At 36.1% G+C, this 22,190-nt stretch overlaps 2 protein-coding genes across 3 annotated transcripts; one reads left to right on the top strand and one right to left on the bottom strand.

Moving 5' to 3' along the window:
• The first annotated feature begins 1,040 nt into the window (after positions 1-1,040).
• On the top strand, positions 1,041-16,708 carry LOC126188326 (uncharacterized). 2 transcript variants are annotated; one of them, XM_049929920.1, is made up of 3 exons: positions 1,041-3,343; positions 14,918-15,036; positions 15,196-16,708. In XM_049929920.1, exons 2-3 carry the CDS (start codon positions 14,935-14,937, stop codon positions 15,652-15,654), a joined length of 561 nt encoding a protein of 186 aa, XP_049785877.1. In that variant the 5' UTR covers positions 1,041-3,343; positions 14,918-14,934; the 3' UTR covers positions 15,655-16,708. The 2 variants fall into 2 exon arrangements, with proteins under 2 accessions (XP_049785877.1, XP_049785878.1); XM_049929921.1 differs by lacking the exon at positions 1,041-3,343 and adding an exon at positions 13,744-14,828.
• A 1,066-nt stretch (positions 16,709-17,774) lies between these two features.
• On the bottom strand, positions 17,775-20,284 carry LOC126188580 (uncharacterized). The gene is made up of 2 exons (XM_049930182.1): positions 19,934-20,284; positions 17,775-18,090 (listed from the first exon to the last, which is right to left on the bottom strand). Exons 1-2 carry the CDS (start codon positions 20,282-20,284, stop codon positions 17,896-17,898), a joined length of 546 nt encoding a protein of 181 aa, XP_049786139.1. The 3' UTR covers positions 17,775-17,895.
• Between the last annotated feature and the right edge of the window lie 1,906 nt (positions 20,285-22,190).

The raw sequence follows: 22,190 nt of genomic DNA, 5'->3' as shown, positions 1-22,190 counted from the left end.
TCAGTCAAACAAATCAGTAACACCTTGCACTGTACGTGCTTGAGCGATGTCCTGCAAAATGATGGTCAGGTCCTGCAGAAAGTGTCATGACTTCTTTCTCTGTGCTGTTCATTTTTGGAATACAATCTACGACCAGCTTTACTAATGTCTTTTCTGACGCTTGTAGTCGGTCTTTGATTCTGTCGTTATCACTGTTAAAATTTTTTAATAAAATTTAACTTTACCATATCTGGGGGGTCTTTCACCATGTACCTACACAATTATAAAAGAGCTCCTTATGAAAGTCAGTTGCAGCTTGTAATAGTGAAGTATACCAACATCTGACAGCATATTTCAGCGGATAATCAGTAGATATATTTCTTCTGACTTGGCAGGTCTCAATCATTTGTAGTGAACGTTGATGTCCATTATAATTATCCGGGCTGTTATGCCGTGGTCGGTTGATGAATGCTGTGGTGATTCCCAACGTTTCGTCTCCGACTGCGGGAGACATCTTCAAGGGGGTCCGTAGCTCGATGGAAGGTCCAACACACACACTGGCTCGCTACTGACTGCCGCTAAATTCCGTGTCCGCGAGCCCCCGCGCCGCGGCGTGACGTCACGTGTTTTGAAAACGTCAGTGCAATTGGCCGCTGTCCGTCGCCGTCGATCGCCGTTGCCATCACCCAGTAGTGGACGAGTGGTACACATCTTCTTTAACACCGGCATCCATATACCGTTTAATTTGACGCCCTCCTCCTTTCGGTTGAAATTATTTGGGACGGCCAATTGCACTGACGTTTTCAAAACACGTGACGTCACGCCGCGGCGCGGGGGCGCGCGGACACGGAATTTAGCGGCAGTCAGTAGCGAGCCAGTGTGTGTGTTGGACCTTCCATCAAGCTACGGACCCCCTTGAAGATGTCTCCCGCAGTCGGAGACGAAACGTTGGGAATCACCACAGCATTCATCAACCGACCACGGCATAACAGCCCGGATAATTATAATGGACATGATATTTCCGGCCGTGAAAGTTTACATTTTAGTAGTGAACGTTGAATCAGTTACAATTTGTTGCGTTTACAGTATACAATTACCTATATTAAGAGAGCAGTACTAAGATTTTACATCGCTGTATATATGGAATGTATATGTAGTGAAATGGTAACAAAAGATTTCTATGTCTATAAAAAACGAAGAAAAAATAGCATCATGGTTTTACAATAATGAATTACAAAAACATCAGACAAGTAAATCATGTGAAACAGTGTACAGTAATATGCAAGATAAGGTCTACAGAAAATTCTAAATCTACTGGAATAAATTTGCATGCATAAAATCAAGTATAGGGAGTAGGATAGAAAGAGATACTAAGGATAGTGACCACACAGAAGAAATGAATATATAATGTCACACATATATATAAGGAGACCACAAATATATAATTAGGAAAAACATAGATTAGGTAGTAACCAAGGTTCACATTGAAGAATACTTCATGCAGTCAGTCAAATGTAGTCTGTGATTGTACCTTATATGGACAGTAATTAGTATGCTACCTACTTATCCTTTAGTTTGTGCACCTTTTAAACATTTTGCGTTTAGTTTCATCAAACTCACAGTTTACTGTACTCTTTGGTTCTTTCTGTTATATATTTCATGCATTCTCGTAAGATCATATAACTTAGCTTTATTGCCCTATCTAATCATTTGTCATCTTTGCCCTACCTAACCATTTCTCATCTTTGCTGCAACTAATCATTTCTCATATTTTCCCTACCTTATTATTTCTCATATTTCATTTCTGTAAACGTTTATTCAATCTTTCCTATCTTTTTCTCTTTGTTTGCTGCTTACACATCTTTCATGATTTCTTACACATCTTATTTGCCTTCTGAGAGCTCCATAAGTACTATACTTAACATAATAATTATACTAATGTTGCCACATGCTATAGTAACAATTCATACAGGAAATATCCATTATGAAGAAACTCAATCACTAATGTATGTATAAAAGGCAAATACAATCTGAAAATTCCTTAAGTTAAAGCCGTGCATGTTATTATGTTCCATCATATGTAAATGCAAGAAGACAGTTTGCAATGTCACACATGTTAGTAGAAAAACAGATATAAAAGAATCTTATCCTAAGCCACAGCAGAAAACTGAAGCTGAAAAGTAAAAAAAAAAAAATATTCATGTAAAGCTCAAAAGTAAGAAAAAGTCCTCATTAGTATCCCACATACTTCCTATATCTCTTTTCTCTTATTAAGTGTACTGTCTAACTGTGTCATACCTCATGAGTCCTGAGTTGTATTTTCATATCCCAAGAATTTAAAATTTCCCAAATACTATTATGACACCATTTCGTACTGAATAAAGTCTGAGAGAATAAGGGGGTGTGCATAAAATATAATGGAAACTGATTAAAAATTGCTGCTTAAGTAATTAAAACAGAAATTTTGAAAGAGTAATTGAAAGAAATTGGAAAATACTCTTATCCTGAGTGAACTTCAGCTGGCATTAATATCAACAGACCTTCAATATTCGATACATTTTTAGATTAATATTCGTAAATTTATGTACATCCGTGATTGTGCATGGAGACTGGTATGACAATACTGGTTCCGGATCGCCCCTCATCTTCTCACACAAATTCTTCTTGTTTGCTTCGATCCTCTTGATGCAGGATTCTCGGCATGTGCAAAATGATGAGCAGGATATGAATGTACGAATAAACTTTGCGTATCTCTATTTGTTTTGTCTGTATGCCAGTATTATGTATGGTACAAAATTATTACTAATTTTTATCTTAAATGACAGAAAGAAAAGAACAATAGGAAAAAAATAATAATATGCTTCTTTACAACTGCTCCCCACTCTGCACTGATATCATACGAAGGTGCACAGTGCCTGAGCTTATTTCTCTTTTTATGGGTTGATACTCTGGCCGGTATGGGCATAGCCTTTATTTTTCGGCCACCGTAGTTATCCTACGTGGTTATCGATTTATATAGACATGTTAGCTCCCTTAACACATACATACATAAGTTTTCATTCATAGCAAAGTGCTTACTGTAACTGCATAGTCCCATTATTATCAGTCAGTGTTTCCCAGTATTTAGTTTGCGAAGCATGCACACACAGCTTGACATCAATTAGCGTCACAGGTCGCTTTCACATGTTTAATACCAAGTCAGAGTGCACATGTCGTGTTCACATAGCCTTCACTGCACAAATTCGTGAAGCTTCGATGCAGTGACAACTGGTTTCCATGTCAACAAACTGAGGAATGTATTTCATCTCGTCGCTCGCAATTATTCAGTGGAGACACGAGCTGTACATCTGAATCCGCTGCCAAGGTAAGTTTCTTGCCGCTTCTACGACGTTGTCGAGCACAGAAAATTCCTGTTACACTAAGTATTGTCAATTTTAGTTCATCATGCGCACACCCACATATCTCACATACACACTTAACACCTTGTGGGCAGATTTTGCACATTTTTTGCTTTGTTTTTGAGCACCTTACATACTGTTGCATTACACAAAATTTTTGTGGTGTACTTTCCACATACTATACAGATAAAAGAAATAAAAAATAAAAATACAACTACCAAAATAAACTTATCCTATTCATTTGCTGACATGCCATTATCGTTGCTTACAAACATTATAGTCTGAGTGACATTTTCTTTTAGTACATTTTGTTAAAATATGATTTGATTACATTTTCAGTTCAAATCATATGAGCACACTCTTCACTCTCATTTGGTTTTACATTCTTCACATTACAATTCATACAGTAATAGATTGCTTTTTTTCTATATGGCATAAACTGACATACATTTCATTTCAATTTTTAGTGATTTCTCATTTCAATTTTTAGTGACTTCTTGTTGCAGCATATTTATCAAATTCAAAGAATTAAAGAAGTTAACAATAGTAGCTACAATAGATTCTACGCGCTGCTCAAATAACTATTCATGGCCTCGCCTATCTACCATTCTCCAGGATGGATCTACACACTACAGGGTTGAGAAAATTTCATGGAAAGGAGTTTATATGCTCAGTTACGTCTCGTTACTAGATTTCATCATGATTCCAAGAACAAAATTGTTTGTTGTTTATAAACACAACACAAATGTGACGATACAAATCGTATCTAATACTTATGCAGTGTTTAAAGTATAGCTCAGTATTTACTTTTTATGTTCATTGTATAAAGGATAACCATTTCATATGCTGAAGTATACAGTGTTGTTTATATCAGTAACAAATGCGTATAAAAATTTCAATGTAAATTAAGTGTTTGATGCTTTCGTGGGTAGTCAACTCTCACAGTAGTTAGGTTTCGACCTCTTGATTATTTGGTAGTGCTCCACCTTAGTTCAGCATCATGATATGCAGCATACTGCAACTGTATTCTTCTATGTGTATTTTCACACTATCACATTCATACGTATCATAAACTTACAACTTTATTTACTTGCGGTGTGGTCCTTTTTTGTGTTTATAAGGTACCTAACACTCGACTAGCATTTATCTTTCTGCACTTTAGGATGTGTGCGTGTCTATATACCTTATAAATCTGAAAGATAAAGTGTGTTGTAGGCATAATGCGACCTCTTATTCAGCTTGTCATTTATATTGTACTTGTTTGTTTACCTGCTGCAAGAATTTTCTGGTCCCTCAATTAATTTTAGTGCATGTCCTTTCAATACTTAGATTTGGAACTATATAATATAATGTGCATAGGAGTGTAACTTTAGTAAATATTTCGTAGTTTAGGACCCCTTTCCACGTGTATAGACTCTGCATTAATTTTCTATTTCCCTTTGCATCCAACAGTCTTTAAGATATTGGTGTAGGCTGTAGCTCATAGGGTTTGTTTGTTTTGGGTGCTCCAACACTTTCAGCTGTGTCTGTCTGCCATGCATGCACTTGCGGTTTGTTGACTGGCTTTCTATCCAATGCGCATGTGCTGCAACATTCTGTTACCACCAATGTCGTGGTGAGTTGTGTATTGCAGTGCACACTACTGTGCATTTCACAAGTTCGTTTATTCGTTTACAACTGGGCTATGTGCAAGGCGAAGCATTTTGTTTGAAGTCTCATCGTCTCTAGACACATAAAAGTCAAGTTCTTCCTTGTTACATCCACTCACTATATGACTTTCATATTTGAAATATAAGGAGATAAAAACACAAACAAAAATTTTCGTTATCGACTAACAACATAAATTCTGGAATGTGACTTTTCAGCATCCAAAATCTAACATTATTATATGTATATACAATTTAGAGGTTATACCTACCTTGATCATATCTGATAAAGCAAGTGTTGATCAAGTTTGTGCTGCACTCCCCTCCAAGGTCACAGAGCAGGGGCCTACCGTGACCAGTTCAAGTTTTCTGGCGTCGCGGTGGCATCGATCTTTGGGTTGGGCGTAACTTCCACTATGTGGACCGCTGGTGTTTGGTTACACCAAATAATATCCTGAGAGGTTCTCGACTGAAATTCTGTTTGCCTCTGCGTGCTATTTGGCATAGGTGTGTTACTTTGCTGACCAAATTCCGCTGTCTGTGGATTATTTGGTGGTCTGTTATTGTTTTGCACTTGCCAAGCGATTGGCTGATTAATGCTGGAAGTTTGTGTCTGTACATATTGTACAGGCTGGCCTGTACTCACCCATTGTAGTTTTTTTGCTAAATCTCTGCACATTTCTTTTATGTATATGTAGAGTTTGTCTGTTAGGCAAAGAATGTCAGATTAATTCTACAGAATTCAGGAGAAGTTAAATTTTGAGTGCATGTAGCTATTTGGAAATGAGAAAAATCAATGTCATTCATCAGTGTAAACAAGAAATAGACACTAACACAAAGACAAACCAAAAAAAGTTCAGTGAAGTACCATATATTAAAAGAGAGTGTAACAGTACAAAGTAGCAATCAGTGCCAAGTCTTATCATTGCATAACATTTGCCATTTACAATTGGAGATATCTATACACATATATAGTTATTGTAACGTATAACTGTTACATGCTGTGCACGGATGAAGAAAATGACAGTACACATTTAGTAAAAAGGTTAAATAATATGCATCAAATAGTTATACACCTCACACCAAAGAAGTAACTGTGTTGTATTATGTCACATTACCTTCATATAATATTGACATCTAACCATATCTTTTCAAAAACTTACCTTTTACGCTTATAAACACGAAATGCACTCACATGATAAATAATTATAACAAGAAAAGGGTCCTTATGCCCTAACCATTACTCACTCACTCACTCTTCACTAATCTTTGTAATAGTTGCCACATTCTATTATGGTATGCATCTTAAATCTCGTAATTGTCGTCATATGTATGTCACCAACATAAATCTCATTATCTATCACAGCATTAGTCATATTTGCTGTATTTATCTCAATACACACTTCAAATAACAATTCCCTGCTCTGTTTTCATCCACTTATTTCCATGTAAACAGCACTGCATAGTTATAGTCATATATAGTACACAACAGTAAACACAGCATCACTACCTCAAAACAGATCCTGAAAATCTTCTAACATCAAAATAACTATAAGTCTTCTTTCCAGACAACACAATTATCATCCCAAGAGTCTGCATATCTCATTAAAGGTGGAGAAAAGCATTAAATGCATCTGTATTATCCTCACTGTGTACAGCCAAAATTGTTTTCAAGTTAACAACACATTGTTGATAACCTGTGTATCTTCTCAGAAGTGGTTTAAAAAAATACTGTCAATGTTCAATTTATTAGAAATCAGTTATTCTTAATCGGTTTGTTTAGCTTACACGTCGCGGCAGCAAATCGCTGGAGGTGTTGAGCAATAATTGAAATTTGTTACCTGACAATGGTCGCCAGATTCTTGTCAAAAGTTGCCTGCCGTGTGAGGGGAGTCGCTCTGGCATGCGGTGCAATAGTGTTGTTCGTAGTCAATTGTTGCTGTGCACTGTAATGCAAGAAACGTTTTAGAAACAGGTGACATGTAGTTCTGTCATCTGGGTACAGCATTAGTATATAGGACTATTCTATACATGGTTTGACATGTGAAACATAATGAAGTCCGTTGCTCTTGTGTGCCAAACAGTTTCAATTTCCATAACATTGTCATGTACAATTCTACGAATCCTGTAAGATCCCTTACATACAACAGTGAATTTGTGACTAAGATGCTTGCTTTTACAAGATAAAGGATGAGATTTAACCAGAATTTTCTGTCCAGTCTGTAGATGTTTGATGTTTACTTTTCCCTGCTGAGATTTCCTCCCCCTTTCTGTAGCCTTTTTTACGTTGTTTAGCGTTGTATCTACAACTACGTTATGTCGTAATTTTTTCGAAGCTGGAAACGGTATTAACTCCCTGATACGATCTGATAGTTGTTGATTTTTAAGTACAAGTAACGGAGACAACGAGGTAGAATCGTGTGGTGACTCACCAAAAATCTCTTGGAATGTGTAAATGTGTTCGTCCCAAGTCTGATGTTGACGATGACAATATATTCTGCACAGCTCGTTAATTTCTCACATAATGCGTTCCAAACTATTGGAGTGAGGCCACTCGAGTGAAATAAAAACAAGTTTAATTTTGTATGCCGTAAAATGCGTAACCAAATATTTGAGCGAAATTGTGTACTGTTATCGAAAATGACTTTATCAATGTAACCAACTTTTCTTAGAACATTATTGACGAAGGCTTTGGATACTGTTTTGGCAACAGCTTTTCGTAAAGGAGTGAATGAAACGCATTCTGAAGTCAATTCAACAGCAACAAAAATGTATTAGAATCAACTGAGTGATTTTTCAAGAGGTTCGAACAGGTCTACTGCAGCCAACTTTTTTAGTTTAGAAGGAATTACAGAAAATAATAGTGCTCGATGTGTAGTGCTTCATGGTTTGGCTTCCTGACACAATTTACATTTTGCTAAAACTTTATGTATTCTTTCCTACATGTTTTAAAGTACAGTAACAAATGGTGCGAAGTTTGTGAAACCATTTCTCGGACACAAGTGAGCACAGCTGAGATGTGTATACCAAATGAGGTTATTTACAAGATCATCGAGTATGCACACAACCCAAAAAGATTCACTGACTGTACATGTTCTAAAAATAATATTATGTACCAAATAAAATTATCTTATTGCAGTGTTGTTTTTGTCAAACTATTTACATTTTACATTTTTCCAGATAGGATTCTTATCCTGTTCATATGCTATATCTGATAAACAAGAGAAGACGAAGTTTTCAAAAGCTACTTCTCTCCAAATCATTTTCAGAAGTATTCTTGACAAAACCAATAGAAGAATATGATAAAGTATCCGCTATATTTTTTGAGTACTGGGTATGTGAACAACAGTGAAGTTAACGTCTTGTAAATACAAAGCACATCGTTTCAAACGATCATGGGTTAGTTTAGATGACATTAAAAATTGGAGTGTTCGATGGTCAGTGTACACCTTAGTATGTTTCCCAATTAAGAAGAACCGAAATTTAGAAAATGGCCAAATAGCTGCCACTGCTTCCAACTTGGTTACAGAATAATTTCTTTCAGATTCAGACAAGACACAACTGGCAAAGGCTATACTTCTCTGCACAGTTACACCAGTCTCTTCAAATTCTTGGGAAAGATGAGCGCTAAGCACAATTTTTGATGAGTTCATTGATAAGCAAAAGTCTCATGATAAATAAGAATAAGCAAGCATTGTAGCATTAAGAAGTGCAACTTAACAGTGACACTCTAACTGTGCCTTTTTGTCCCAGTACCATTTGTTTTTTTCCAGTGAGTGAACATAATTTAGGGGTGGCAAGTATTTTCATGTTTAAAAACGGCGATAAAACTTTGCTAAACCACAGAAACTCCGAATTTCTCGTCTTGTGATAGGAGAAGGGATTGCCCTAATTGCTTCTAGTTTCTTCAGGTCTGGTTCAGTACCTCCTGATGAAGGTACGTCACCTAGAAATTTTACTCTTTTTTCCAAACTCTGATTTTTCTAAGTCGACAGTGCTTCCCGAATCCACAAAAATGTGCAATAAACTTCTCAAAATACAGTTATACTGTGACCAAGATTTTTCTGCTAGAAGAATATAATCAACATAGGATGTTATGTGTTTTTTCAAGTAGTCAGGTAAAATAGTGCTCAAACCTCGATAATGGCAGCTGATGAGATGTTGAGGCCAAAATGTAATTTGTGGAACTATTATCACACACCAAAACATAAGGAAGCAATATATTTTATACAATTTAAGTGTAACTCTATTTACAAAACCTTCTGTGGAGGTTTACAGAAGACAAAATTTGCACACCTTAGAAATTGTGCAAGAGTTCTTCTAATATTTTTGGTCTGTCTGTTTCGGTTGAAATAATAGTATTAATCTGCCTAGAATCTAAAACAGGTCTAATCGAGTCATCTTTCTTATTTACAATATGTAATGCGCTTTTATATGAACTATGCTATGACTCCCTATTCTAGCATGTACTGAATTTCAGCTGTCACTTTTTCTCTGTAGCAAGCTGGAATGATGTGTGTTTTAATGCATAAACTTATTGTGATCTTTGCCCTGGAATTTATATTGAAAGCATTTCATAGTCCTTGCACAATGTTTAAAAAGAATGGAATGTGTGCACAGAATGTCAAGAAGATCCTGTTTGTCAGCTTCTGTACATTGCTCTACTCTATTCACTTTTTCTAGAATGTGACTCTGAATATCGATATCCTGAACCATTTCATCGTAAAAGATATGTGCACAACTTGTGTCATTACAAAAGTACTTAGATGGAATTCGCAATGCATTATCTGTCAGAAAACATAAAAAAATTGTTTCTCCTTCTGTTTCGAGATCCAGTCTTGACATGTTAATGAAACTGACATATCTTTCACTTCAATTCCTACTTCGGGGTCATTGAAATTGGAAGCAGCTTTATATTTGTTTAGACAATCTACTCCTAATATTATTTCAGTGGACAAGGGAGGAGCAATCAAGAAATTCATCTAAAATTTATAGCCTTGACACAGAAAGTCTAAATAGGTTTGATGCTTCATGTCAACACTTTTTCCAGAAATCACATCTTTCATTTTAATCTTACATAAAGGTAAAGTCAGACAATTTGTTGTTGTCATATATTTGTGGAATGCAGTGTGACTGACCACAGAAATAGGGCTGCTAGAGTCAAGGAGAGCAGAAAGTGTAGTGCTGCCTAATGAAATGTCTATTACTGGATGTACTATAGAGTTTTGTTTCTCATCAGTCTCTTACAGTGAAATGTCTCTAATGTCCTCAACATACACGAAGTTCAAAGTAACTGCTGTTATGCCATGTATTTTGCGGATTCGATCTACCTGAAGTGTATCTATGAGAATTTGTTTGATTACCATCTGAGTGAGGGTACTTTCTGTGACTATTTCGATTGTTGTGATGTACCTGATTACGACTGTTCTCATTACCAGAGTTCTTGTAATGTCTGTTTTAATGTTCATAGTCAGAGCTCCGGAAATTACTTCTATCACAATAATCATTATTCAACTGCGAAAATTGAGGGTCATACAGACGATGTCGGTTATCCCATCAGTAAATTGTCACTGTGGTTACACTTGTTGTGAATTTCCCATAGTTTTTGTTTTCACATGGTGCAAGAGCGTCATGCATGTCATTCTTCCGATTGTGATTGTTATTGTGTCTTTTCGTTAATTTGTTGTCTTGTCCAATTACAGTTCCTGAAGTAATGTTTGAAATGCTTCTAAATCATCTTTACATCTGCTGACCAACATTACAACTCTCAAATGTAAGGTAACTTTGTTAAACAAATGCAAATTAGCTCTGACGGATTGTATGGGCTTGATAAGTGCTGATATCAGCGTGCAATGTCCTCAAAGAATTTTGCTGGGCTCGAGAAGCTGTTTTGCTCAAAGTTCTGTAACATTATAATGTTATGTTTTACTCGATCTTGTGTGGTCTGCGATCAGTACATGGACAAAAATGCTTGATAGAAATTATTTACGCTTTGGCAGTCTCTCACTATTGACAGAATTCTCGCTCCAGGTTCATTTTCCAAAGAACCGCAGAGAAATTCTAATTTGTGTTCAATTGGCCAATTTGGTGGTAAACAAGAACTGATCAGTCCAAGCTTGTGGAATTTCGTTACTGTAGTTCCTGAGAACTTTGAATTTATTTGCTGTCAGAAGGTGTTTCTAATCGAAGTTATCGTTTATGAGTGAACCAGATTGTTCTCTATTGCACCACATACGTTTCATTGTCGTATCTGTATGTGTGGTACTGTTCTCATGGAAACGCCATAAATTTGTATGGTCACCAGTTTTCCGAATATGAATGTACACTGTCAGATTCGTCCTTTTTACTGTCATAGTTAAGCTTTCTTTCGATGCGCTCAACCTTTTTGTTTTGTTGCTGTAACACTTATTTTTTTGATTAATTTTCTCTGGGTTTTCTTTCAGATTTATTAACGACTGATATTTTGCTGTGGCTGTAAATTGTACTGGCATTGTGTCATTTGAATCTCTATCTGCTTTGGTTGACAAATTTGCCATTTGTGCTGTCAGGTGACCAACTTCTTTTTTAGTATTACTTAACTGTTCTTTTCGTTCCTCAGAATGTAGTGTCTAAGTTTCCACTAGTTCGCTGATGTCTTTTACCATTGTGCTAAACTGTTTGTTCTGTTCTTTTACCTGTGTAACTCGGAACTACAGTGTTGACTTCAGCCAACAATTTGTCTTTGTCATTATGCTGATTTGTTTTCAAGCTTTCGTGTTGTGTTTCAAGATCGCATATTCTAGTTTCAAAACAGTTAATTATTGGTTGAGTATTATTTTTAATTTCTTCCCTAAGTGATCTAATTCCTTCCTGTGACTTGTCAATTCATTCATTTCATCTTCTGTTTCTTTAGTTAGGCATCTGGCAATTGATACTAGAAAATTTGTCAGATTCACACAGGGTGGTTCTTTATAATTGTTCACTGAAGGAATTGTGTGTTGTGTTTGTGCAAAAGACATTGAAACAAAACCTTATTCTGTTGTGTCGGTTACCACTTTTCACACGACTGTTGTGACTTTTGTAAACTTTCGCTAAAATGTGGCGACTTATTGCCAACCTATTCATCTTCAGAATTTGCGTGTTCATTTTCTATCATGTTTTTCTGTTTGATTATTGTCCTCTAAATTGGTTAATAATTGTGAATCAGCAGAATTTCCTGCAGTCTCATGTAAACTACTGGTATTTGCTAATCACTCAAGGTGATTTATCTCATCCTGTACCGACTTGTTATTTTGCAACACCTTCTGTTGTCTTGTACTATGACGAACTTTCATATTGTGTTCTGTTGTACTTAGCATGATGTACCACTCTTTCTTGGAGAAACGAAATTGCTGCAGTGATCAAAGAAACAAAAACAAAACTTCACTACTGTGCACACAAGTACTCAACAATGAAAGAAATCCACACAGAACCAGTACTATTATGCCAATTGCTGACACAACAAAGCAAACGACAATTGTCACACAACACAAACATTCACAAATTGAACACAGAAATTTAAATGATTTTCCTGTAAAAGAAGTACAACATTAGTAAAATTAGCGCAGCAGTATTTTTGCCATCGACTACATATTACCAAAACTACCAACGAACTATCATGGCAGAAAGGCCGACATATGTAGTATTCCCATTATATTTGTTTCTGTATGAAATTTACCCAAACTTTACCTCCCACTTTATAAAATTTATGTATTAGCTGAACTACGTATTCACAAACTCTTATCAAACTTACACTTTGTAACTAACCTGTTTGTACGGGTTATTACGTTATTATTGGGAATGGAAATGCTTGTCAGCCGGAGTGACCATGCAGTTCTAGGCGCTTCAGTCTGGAGCCGAGCGACCGCTATGGTCGCAGGTTCGAATCCTGCCTCAGGCATGGATGTGTGTGATGTCCTTAGGTTAGTCAGGTTTAATTAGTTCTAAGTTCTAGGCGACTGATAACCTCAGAAGTTAAGTCGCATAGTGCGCTGAGCCATTTGAACAAGCCATTTGGAAATGCTATTGCTTGTGAAATTAACGTGAGAAGATTAGGGTCGATTCTAACCATCTATTCTAACCATACAACTAATCAAAGGTTTGGCCGAGTCGGAAAATAACTTAATTTGATCACAGACCAATAACTCATGACAGTGCATACATTGTGATGTCGCTCATAGGGGATGCGATATAATTAATAGTATTGCCCATGCACTGTAAACGAGAATCAAACATTTAAAATAAAATAGAAAATGCATGAACATTGTGCATAAGATCAGCTCCCAGCAACACCCTCGAAAATAAGACTTAATATAAAGCATTCGTTTTAAAATAAAAGGGGAAACCAATCACTGGACCTGATGCTTAACAAAACGCGTTGGATGTGCTAACGGGAAAGCTACGAGGTGAGTGGCTTAGGTGCAAAAGCGTAACCTCGGAATACAAGAGAAAATTGTGGATAAAATCATTTAATCCTAAGATATGAGTGTGAGGCATGTACACAATTCCTGATTAAAGAAAAGCATCGATACATTCACCGTTATAATCTTTGGTGTGAATCATTCATACAACTGCTGTTGCCTGATAACTGATCGCAATATCTCGACAAACGGTACATGTTTCGCAGTACAGCCGAGTGCCCATGTGGTTTGTGGAGCAGCAATTTCTAGGTATCGTGGCCAAGTTGCAACAATATCACATCATGCATTCATGAACAGTTAACATTCTTTAAAACAAACATGAGATCGGACAGTTAGTGATGACGGTAGCCCAACAAACTCTGATGTTCAGCCACTTGGTTGGCTTCACACGGACGAAGGATATACAAAGCAAGGAAAATTTACGAGAAGGCAAAGCTATCAATATTTAGAAAAAATAAAACCTTATACAGGCAAAGCTGAAGGCATACAGACATTCATACAGAAGCGAGTGCTCGCTTCTTATCGACACTTTTGTGTGGCGGTTTTCCGGCGGATCCAAGTCTGCTACAGAAATTTACTAAAAGAAAAATCTGCCAAAGTTTTGCATTCCTTGCTCCGACAAGGCAAAGCAATCTTCCAGAGTTGAAAAGCGAGACCAAAAGCTAACAGCTTTCCTCTCGCCAAGTAACAACGCTCCACACAGTCAATCTAACTCACCCTTCTTCGACTGGAGCTCAGCTGTGGATGCTTCCGGTACTGGCGGTAGACTGTCTCTCTTTTTTCATCTCCAGGCTCTTCCACGCTCCGCGTGGCCCGGAAAACCCAAAGGTGCCATTTTCGCCACCAACCTAAAGCTGGGTCTACACTAGCAAGTCGCTTGTAGAAATTATTGCTGCAAGTTATTGCGATCCGCTTGCAGCTGTATTTACACTCCAACGCAAGAATGAAGCAAGATACCTCCGCAAGTTCTTTGGCAAGAAACTTGCATCAACAAGTTGTTAATACTGTTTACATATGTTTTCAATACCACTACGAGTGTCTGAGGAAGTATAAAATGTCAAGTAGGTGGGTGAGATATGCTGCAGCTCTTGTAATTGTAATGAAAAACGTGAAAAAGAAAAAGAGAAGTATTTGGGTTAGAGAGTAGATAATGAGAAGATCGCAATATGGTGCCTATAATAACCTTTTGCAAGAACTTAGTATCGAGAGCATGGATACTTTTGAAAACTTTTGCAGAATGTCCTCAAATGATCTGGAGTGTTTGTTGACATTAATAGCGCCTATCATATCAAAACGAGACACAAAGTTCCTTACTGCTATTTCAGCAAAGGAACATTTGCTTGTCACTCTATGATTTATAGCTACAGGTGAGCTACGAATAAAATAGGCCTTTTCATTTATTTGTGTGAAACATACAACCAAAGAAAGTTTAAATTTTGAAATCTTTTCTTTGTAGGAGACTCATACAAGTCCATGATGTACTTGTTTCTTATTCCGGTCAGCACGATTTCTCTGATCGTACCCGACGTATGTAGAGCCATTTTTGACAAATTGAAAAGGGAAAATTATTTGAAGGTATGTGAAAACACAACAATAAAATTAAATATTTATTGAAATAAACTGCATTTTACAGAATGATACGCTTATAAAATGTTTTTTTCTAATGCTCATCAAATGGAAAGTGACAAGCTAATTAAATAGAACATGTAATAATTACACATCATCTGTTTCTAGACTCCTAAAACAACAAGTGAATGGATACATGTGGCAAAGGGTTATGAAGAGAACTGGAACTTTCCACACTGCATTGGGGCATTGGATGGGAAGCATATTGTGATGCAAGCTCCAAAAGACAGTGGAAGCTATTATTATAATTATGAACATTGTCACAGTGTTGTTTTATTGGCACTTGTAGATGCCATTTACAAGTTGTTATACATGGATGTAGGCTGCAATGGAAGAGTTTCGGATGATGGTGTATTCAGTACCTGTGTGTTATTTCCAGCCTTGGAGCAAGGACATCTTGACATTCCTCTGCCCAATCCACTCCCTGTCAAAGAAAAGGACACCCCCTATGGAATCACTGAAGATGATGCATTTACAATGAAGTCATATTTAATGAAGCCCTATCCCTTCAATAACCAACCAGGTCCGAACAGAGTGTTTAATTACAGACTATTTCGGACCAGATGAGTTGTGGAAAATTTTTTGGACACATTGCACAACGGCTTAGGATTTTGAGGCGTCCATTGTTACTAGCTTCTGAAAAAAACTGTAACAATAGTTTCAGCTATATGTGCCCTACACAATTTCTTAATGGACAGGAAAGATGCAATTATGCAAACCAAAGTAATTTTGATGTAGAAGATGTACAGAATGGTGAGGTAATAGGAGTCTCATGGAGGAATGAAGAGCAAGGAACACACAATTTAATCCCCATTCAAACAGGACAATGTAACAGAAATTCTAATGATACTAGAGCAATTGTGAAGAACTCATGAACTACGTTGTATCACCATTAGGTGAAGTACCTTGGAAGTACAAATACATTTAAAATGCAAACTGTAGACTTGAAATATATATTTGCTACCTGCAACTCATCATTTATTGCCTTAACATTAAGTTCAATAGTGATGTTCTCCTTTTCTGTGGCTGGCTGTCCCAGCACTCGTTTCACTATATTCCATATGGCCCTAAGCATGTTTTCGGAATTACTGATTTCTGACATTACATACATGTTTGTGGACTTTATAATAAAGTTTATCAGTAATTTGGAGTATTTTTTTATTACGTGAAATTACTGCAGGACCAGTTGAACACTTACTGCAGTGAAAAGAAGCCTCTTAGTAAGTAGTGTAATTCAGTATAATATCAGAAGAATTGGAGCCTGCACTACTTGACAAAAGTTGTGCATAATTTTGTTCCACATGGCCATAATGTATGGGCACTCAATGTAATTACAGCTTCACAGAAGATAGAACACCATGTGTATGGTATGCTGTGGTGCAGTAGGGGATTCTATGAAATCAACTATTAATGAATAATATATTAACAAATTAACAAACAATTATGATGAACAAACAAGGAATCAGTCTATATTTTGGTTTTTATACAGAACTTATGTTACCTTAATGTAATACCTTTAAATTTTGAACTGTATGTTTTATATGCTTATTCCATTCCAACCCTTAACCCTTAACACATTTTTAGAAATGGGAGAATATTCATTCGTATTCCATTTACGTGATCACACATTTGGAGAACTGCATACTATTTTATTCATAGAAATCGTGGATGTAGTCAGTGACAGTACAAAATAACATAATGGCACTGGCCCAACTGCATTTAAGTTATTTGAGGAATCAGTATGTAAACAGGTTCCTCCAACATTACTGCAAATTGGATATTCTCGGCCTTTTAGTAAGGAAATTCAGCTGGGCAGTGTCAGCAAGATTGATATTCACAATACTTGCCAATTTATGTTCACTATTTTGTTCTGGATGGTTGCAACATGTAGGCAATCTTTTTTATTGGAGGGTAACATGGAAAAGGGCAGCAAATATGTCCAATAGACTATATTGGACATGCATCAAAACATTTCAATTTTGAAATAAACTGTAGTCTGCACAATACAATTTACACAAGGAACTGTGTAGGCCAAGAAAGGATCACAACCTACCTTCGAGTTTCTTTACAAAAATTCTTTCCTTAATTGCAGTTTTGAAAATAACTATTCTGCATATAACTTCGACAAAGAGATTCAGGTCAGTTAAGGAATTGAAGCCCAGTTTGTTTCTTTACTAAAATCCTTCCTCTTTTGCAATTTTGAAAATTTTTAGCACAGTACAATTACAGCTTCCACAAAGAGTTGTGTAGGCCAAGAAACTAAGCACAACCTACCATTCAGTTTCTTTATGAATTGTATTTAATTTGTTATTAATATAATCTTAAATTTGAGGCTATTTATTTTGGAACAGAATTGGAATACAACATCTCATAAATCTGTGTTAGTGTACCATGTTTAAGTTTCTTGCTAATAATCATACAGATTTAATATGTATTCCTATATGTCAAACATTTTATAAAACCAATTTCTGAAGATATGTTATTTGTAAGACCTTAACAAAAGCCCACAATGTACATATTCCAGTGAGCCTAAATTCACCAATCATTACAGGTTTATCGAGCCATTTTTTAAGGGTGGAATGGTTATTGAATAAACACTACGTTCTGAAAATAAAAGAATGTTTTATTTCGGTATCATACAGATATTCTATTATCATTATTCTATGTTTATAAAATCTGTAACATTAAGTATGCATTCACTGGCAGCACCTGTCTCTCTCACTGTCGAAACTGGAGCAAATAGTATTTCTGCACTGTCTATCTCGCTTATTTCAATGATGTTTTTCAGAATTATTATTTTCAGCTTGTTTACATTTTTTCATTGTTTAGTGACCGCTCACTAGCCACATAATCTCCAAAGGTTTGTAAAGCATCAATTTCCTGGCCCAAAATTTTTTCTGCCTTTTCAATGAGCCCATTACCACTTCCTTTACTCTCCTTTCTTTTTCGTTTCTTTCCCTCATTAGCAACAGGCACATCATCTACTGTAACTATCTCTTCTTCCTGCAGAAAGTAACAAAATTGAATATAACAGCAGATCAAGGAATGCAAGAGGGAAAGAAATCGAACATAACTAAGTTTCTATACAGTGTTGATAGACTTCATGGGAAGCATATTGCTCATACTACAACCAAAAGATAGTTAAGGTTATAAGAATTTAAGTTCACAATCTAAAGTGTGACTAATACACATTAGTTATACTATTATGTACAATCTGTGTTAATGTTATGTGAGAACAACTATCGTGTATTAAGTAAAACAGTCAGCAATCGAAAGATTCTTTTGAATATCACAGGACTTTACAAGGCCTGGCCCTGTTGGAGGTGGTATTATGAAAATAATTTGCTTACATTTGCAGAAACCGGATGTACTCAATATTATGCCTAATGATCTTACTGCAAATGTATAATTCCACATGACAACCATATTTGCAGAGACTGATATAGTTAGTTAGTTAGTTTCATGTTACGTGGATCATTTTGTACGATAAATTGTAACGCTGTGGAAGGAGTCATTTTACACAGCAAATTAATTTGTGAACATGTCTACATGCTGAACATTTATAAGGCGTTTATATATTTTTTATATCCATAAAATTCTATAACATACAAACTAGTTAGTACCCACCACCTATTACACTTCACCGTAATAGAAATTCTTCTACGGAAAAGGAGTTGTCAAAGAGAAACTTTTTCAGTTGGTTTTCAATTTTTTAGTTCACTATCTGTCAGACACTTCATATCACTGTGTAAGTAGTCAAAACTTTTAGTTGCAGCATAGTGCACTCCTTTTTGCGCTGAAGACAACTTTAATGTGGAGTAATGAATGTAATTTCATGAAGGCATAAATATACTGTGAAGCAGTAGTCAGAATGCCCAATACCTTAAACAGGTGTCTACAGGATGATTGTGGGTGAGCATCACATATTATTCTTACACCATGCTTTTGGACAACGAAGACTTTCTTACTTAGATATGAGTTGCCCGCAGAACACTTTTCCATATGACACTGTATGAAAATATGTCAACTTACTGATTTGTCTTTCCCCAACGATTCTAAGTTCAAATGTGGCTGAACTGAGTTGTTTTAAGATTCCAAAATGTGCTTTTTCCAGTTTAAATTTCATCAATATGGAAACCTAAGAATTTTGTAGTTTCCACCCAATTTATTATTTCCTCACCATCTATTAACTTATCACTGGTGCAGTACACACCTGGATGTGCAGGACTGAATTTTTTTCTTTTTAAATTGAGAGTGGGACCATTTGCAGAAAGTCAGGAATGATACTTTTGAGAACACTGTTGACCAATTCTTTTGTTGAAGAATTCTTGGATTGATTACAATACTTGTGTCATCAACAAAAAGAACTAATTCTTCTTCTTGATATTAGCTGGAAGGTCATTCGCCTATATGAGGTACAATAATGCTGGAAGGACATAAGTGTTGTGCTGAAGGATTCAGTAGAGAAATACTACACAGATGGTTAATTATTGGGCTCTGAACAGTGATATTATGATAGACAATTACTATTAAGTGTGATAAGAAGCCTTTAAAAATAAGAACCCTCGCAAATCATCATTTCCACAAATATTGAGGCAACAGACAGTGGTGTTAAAACATAATACTTATATTTGTAGGTTCTCAAACATCTCAAGGGAAATAAATAAATTATGAGAGTACATTGTCACAGTAGTTAGCAGTTAACTCTTTTACATAATGCAGACAGGTGCTAAAAGTTATTAAATTGCAATCTCACAATGAAAAGTAGCCTACCACACTTTTACTTCCCAACAAGAAGCTACAGTAAACAAACAAGGAATCCCAGCTTAACTTCACAGCTGCTTACCTTTGTTGACAGCGAAGCTATTCTGTTAGAGGTTGTGGCAACACTACTTTCTAGAAATTTCATTGCAGAAAAATATGACCACCGAGAATCCGAAACTATGCCAGGAGAGCCGCTTTTTATTTTCTGCAGTTTCCTAACTTCTTGAGAAAATTGGGTCTTCAAGTTATGCCACTTTCTTTGTACTTCTTTCACTGATATGTCGAATATCGACGAGATTTCATTCAATGCGCACATCTTTTTCACTATATCCTTAAAGTCCCAGTTATATATGTCCCAAATTTCAGGGTAGCTCGCCACGGCTTCAATAAAATTTTCTGTGTCCTGCTTCGTCCATTCCCATTTCTCCTCCATTTCTGAAATTTGTTGGTATATAATACGTGAGATGGTCACTTAAAATTAAGTCACCACATTAAGTAAACTGTTAAATATGAGTGTTATGCAGACAACATACTTTCTATAACTTACGCTTCCTACTTGCAGGAAACAGAAATAAATCCTAAAAGCTGCAAGTTACTTGCAGATACCTCTTGCGTGATGTTCACACTGGAATCTGAATTCGGGCAGCAAGTCACTTCCGCAATAAATTGCTACAGTCACAAGTCAACTTGGCGATAAGTTCACACTCGCAACTCGCTCGGCAAGTTCCTCTGCGCAAATAAATTCCTGCAATATCTTGCTAGTGTAAACCCAGCATAGTGGAGGTCGATTTCTCACAAGTAGCGCAAACCTCTTTGCCTACTTGACGACTACGAGAGTTGGCTATTCTGAACAACTGTTGCTGAATCTGTATGACTATCGCAGACTTCCTTCAGCAGACTACGCCACCGTCTAGCAATGTGACTCACAACAACATTCATTCAATCACACCACTATGAGAGTTATGAGAAAAGAGAAACAAGGAAAAAAAGAGAATTGCTAGTGAAAATGGGATATTGGACTAATGAAACGTGGCTACAGGACCCTTTCAACTTGTATGCAGACTATTGCCTAAATAGAACCTAATTCGAATTGAACTGTAACTGGTCTGGATGCAGGTTGTCTTTGTATGAAATGTGCAATGGAAGTAAAACAATTATCTAGCCCTAATCAAATTTTCCCCTTACCACGTGTCTCGACCACATTGTTGCAGATTTCTCGAAAACACAAGTGCAGACAGCAAGCAGGCAGCGACAAAGCAACAAAGCTAGATAGCTGTTTCAAAATGTTGCTTGTGGTAACATGTACTGACAGACACTAGGGTGGGGTAAGTAACTGTTTCAATGAATTGATATTCCAAGACAACAATTTTAGAACTATGTACATATTCAAAAAACAGATTAAAGTTTCACTTGATCTTTACACATAACAAAGGTCTGAACAATACTATGCTTAACAAAGTGAACAATGATTTTAAAATGGTACAATGTTAACAGAGAATTTCTATAAAAGTCAAACAGCTTAACCAGTTAATATGTTAACCCATGATTCAGGGAAGTGAGATGGCCTTTCTCTCAGTTCTAAGCAAGTTAACTGGCTGACAATAATTTTTCTGATAAATTAGGTGTGCAGTGAAGCAGTCTTTGTCTCAAATGTCTTCTTTTCACAAACAACTGCATTGTTCAAAACTTATATTCCTTTGACATTCCATTTTACATATCATATTCATCCTTGCTGTCCTTTCTTCATCTAAGAGATACAATCACAAGTCCACAAAGCACTACTAAATCCGTCCATCACCTACCCCTCTTGAGCTAACAATGTATTAGTCTGTGCAGAGGCAAAGTCTGCGCCATGAAACGACAAAATATTGTTTAACAGTAACATAACTTGTCTGTTATAATCATTATATATATATATATATATATATATATATATATATATATATATATATATATATATATGAATTAAAGAATTTAAAGGATAATACAATTCCACTTTTAGAAATGATCTGCTTGTACAAATTTAGCCTATCTGGACTTCCTCTTTTACCATTTCAATTTTAGATGCAGACAGCCGACTTCAGGAACACCAGTGCATTTCAAAAAATGAAGAAAATCCTCCTTACTATGCTACACTTCATTTCAATAAAAATACTTAATACTGTTGTTAAGTCTTCTCTTGTTTATACACACATATAATACATAACACTCTTAATACTTCATACTTTAAGTAATACGTTCTAACCATCAGTCTACACACAAGAGAGTGAAAACAAAATCATGTACAAAGATATATGAACGATGGTTATTTTTTCATTTGTCTACACTTTACCACGTAT

The sequence above is a fragment of the Schistocerca cancellata genome, chromosome 5 (assembly GCF_023864275.1).
Source record: "Schistocerca cancellata isolate TAMUIC-IGC-003103 chromosome 5, iqSchCanc2.1, whole genome shotgun sequence".
NCBI classification, from domain to species: Eukaryota; Metazoa; Arthropoda; class Insecta; order Orthoptera; family Acrididae; genus Schistocerca; species Schistocerca cancellata.
The sequence above is the reverse complement of the archived record's forward strand: the minus strand, read 5'-3'. Positions and strand labels throughout refer to the sequence as shown.

Bases quoted from the DNA above. Each gene is read 5' to 3' on its own strand.
- LOC126188326 (XM_049929920.1), top strand. From the start codon at position 14,935: ATGATGTACTTGTTTCTTATTCCGGTCAGCACGATTTCTCTGATCGTA. The intron at 15,037-15,195 runs GTATGTGAAAAC...ATCTGTTTCTAG, and splicing joins AAAGGGAAAATTATTTGAAG to ACTCCTAAAACAACAAGTGA.
- LOC126188580 (XM_049930182.1), bottom strand. From the start codon at position 20,284: ATGGAGGAGAAATGGGAATGGACGAAGCAGGACACAGAAAATTTTATT. The intron at 18,091-19,933 runs GTAAGCAGCTGT...TACTTTCTGCAG, and splicing joins TAGCTTCGCTGTCAACAAAG to GAAGAAGAGATAGTTACAGT.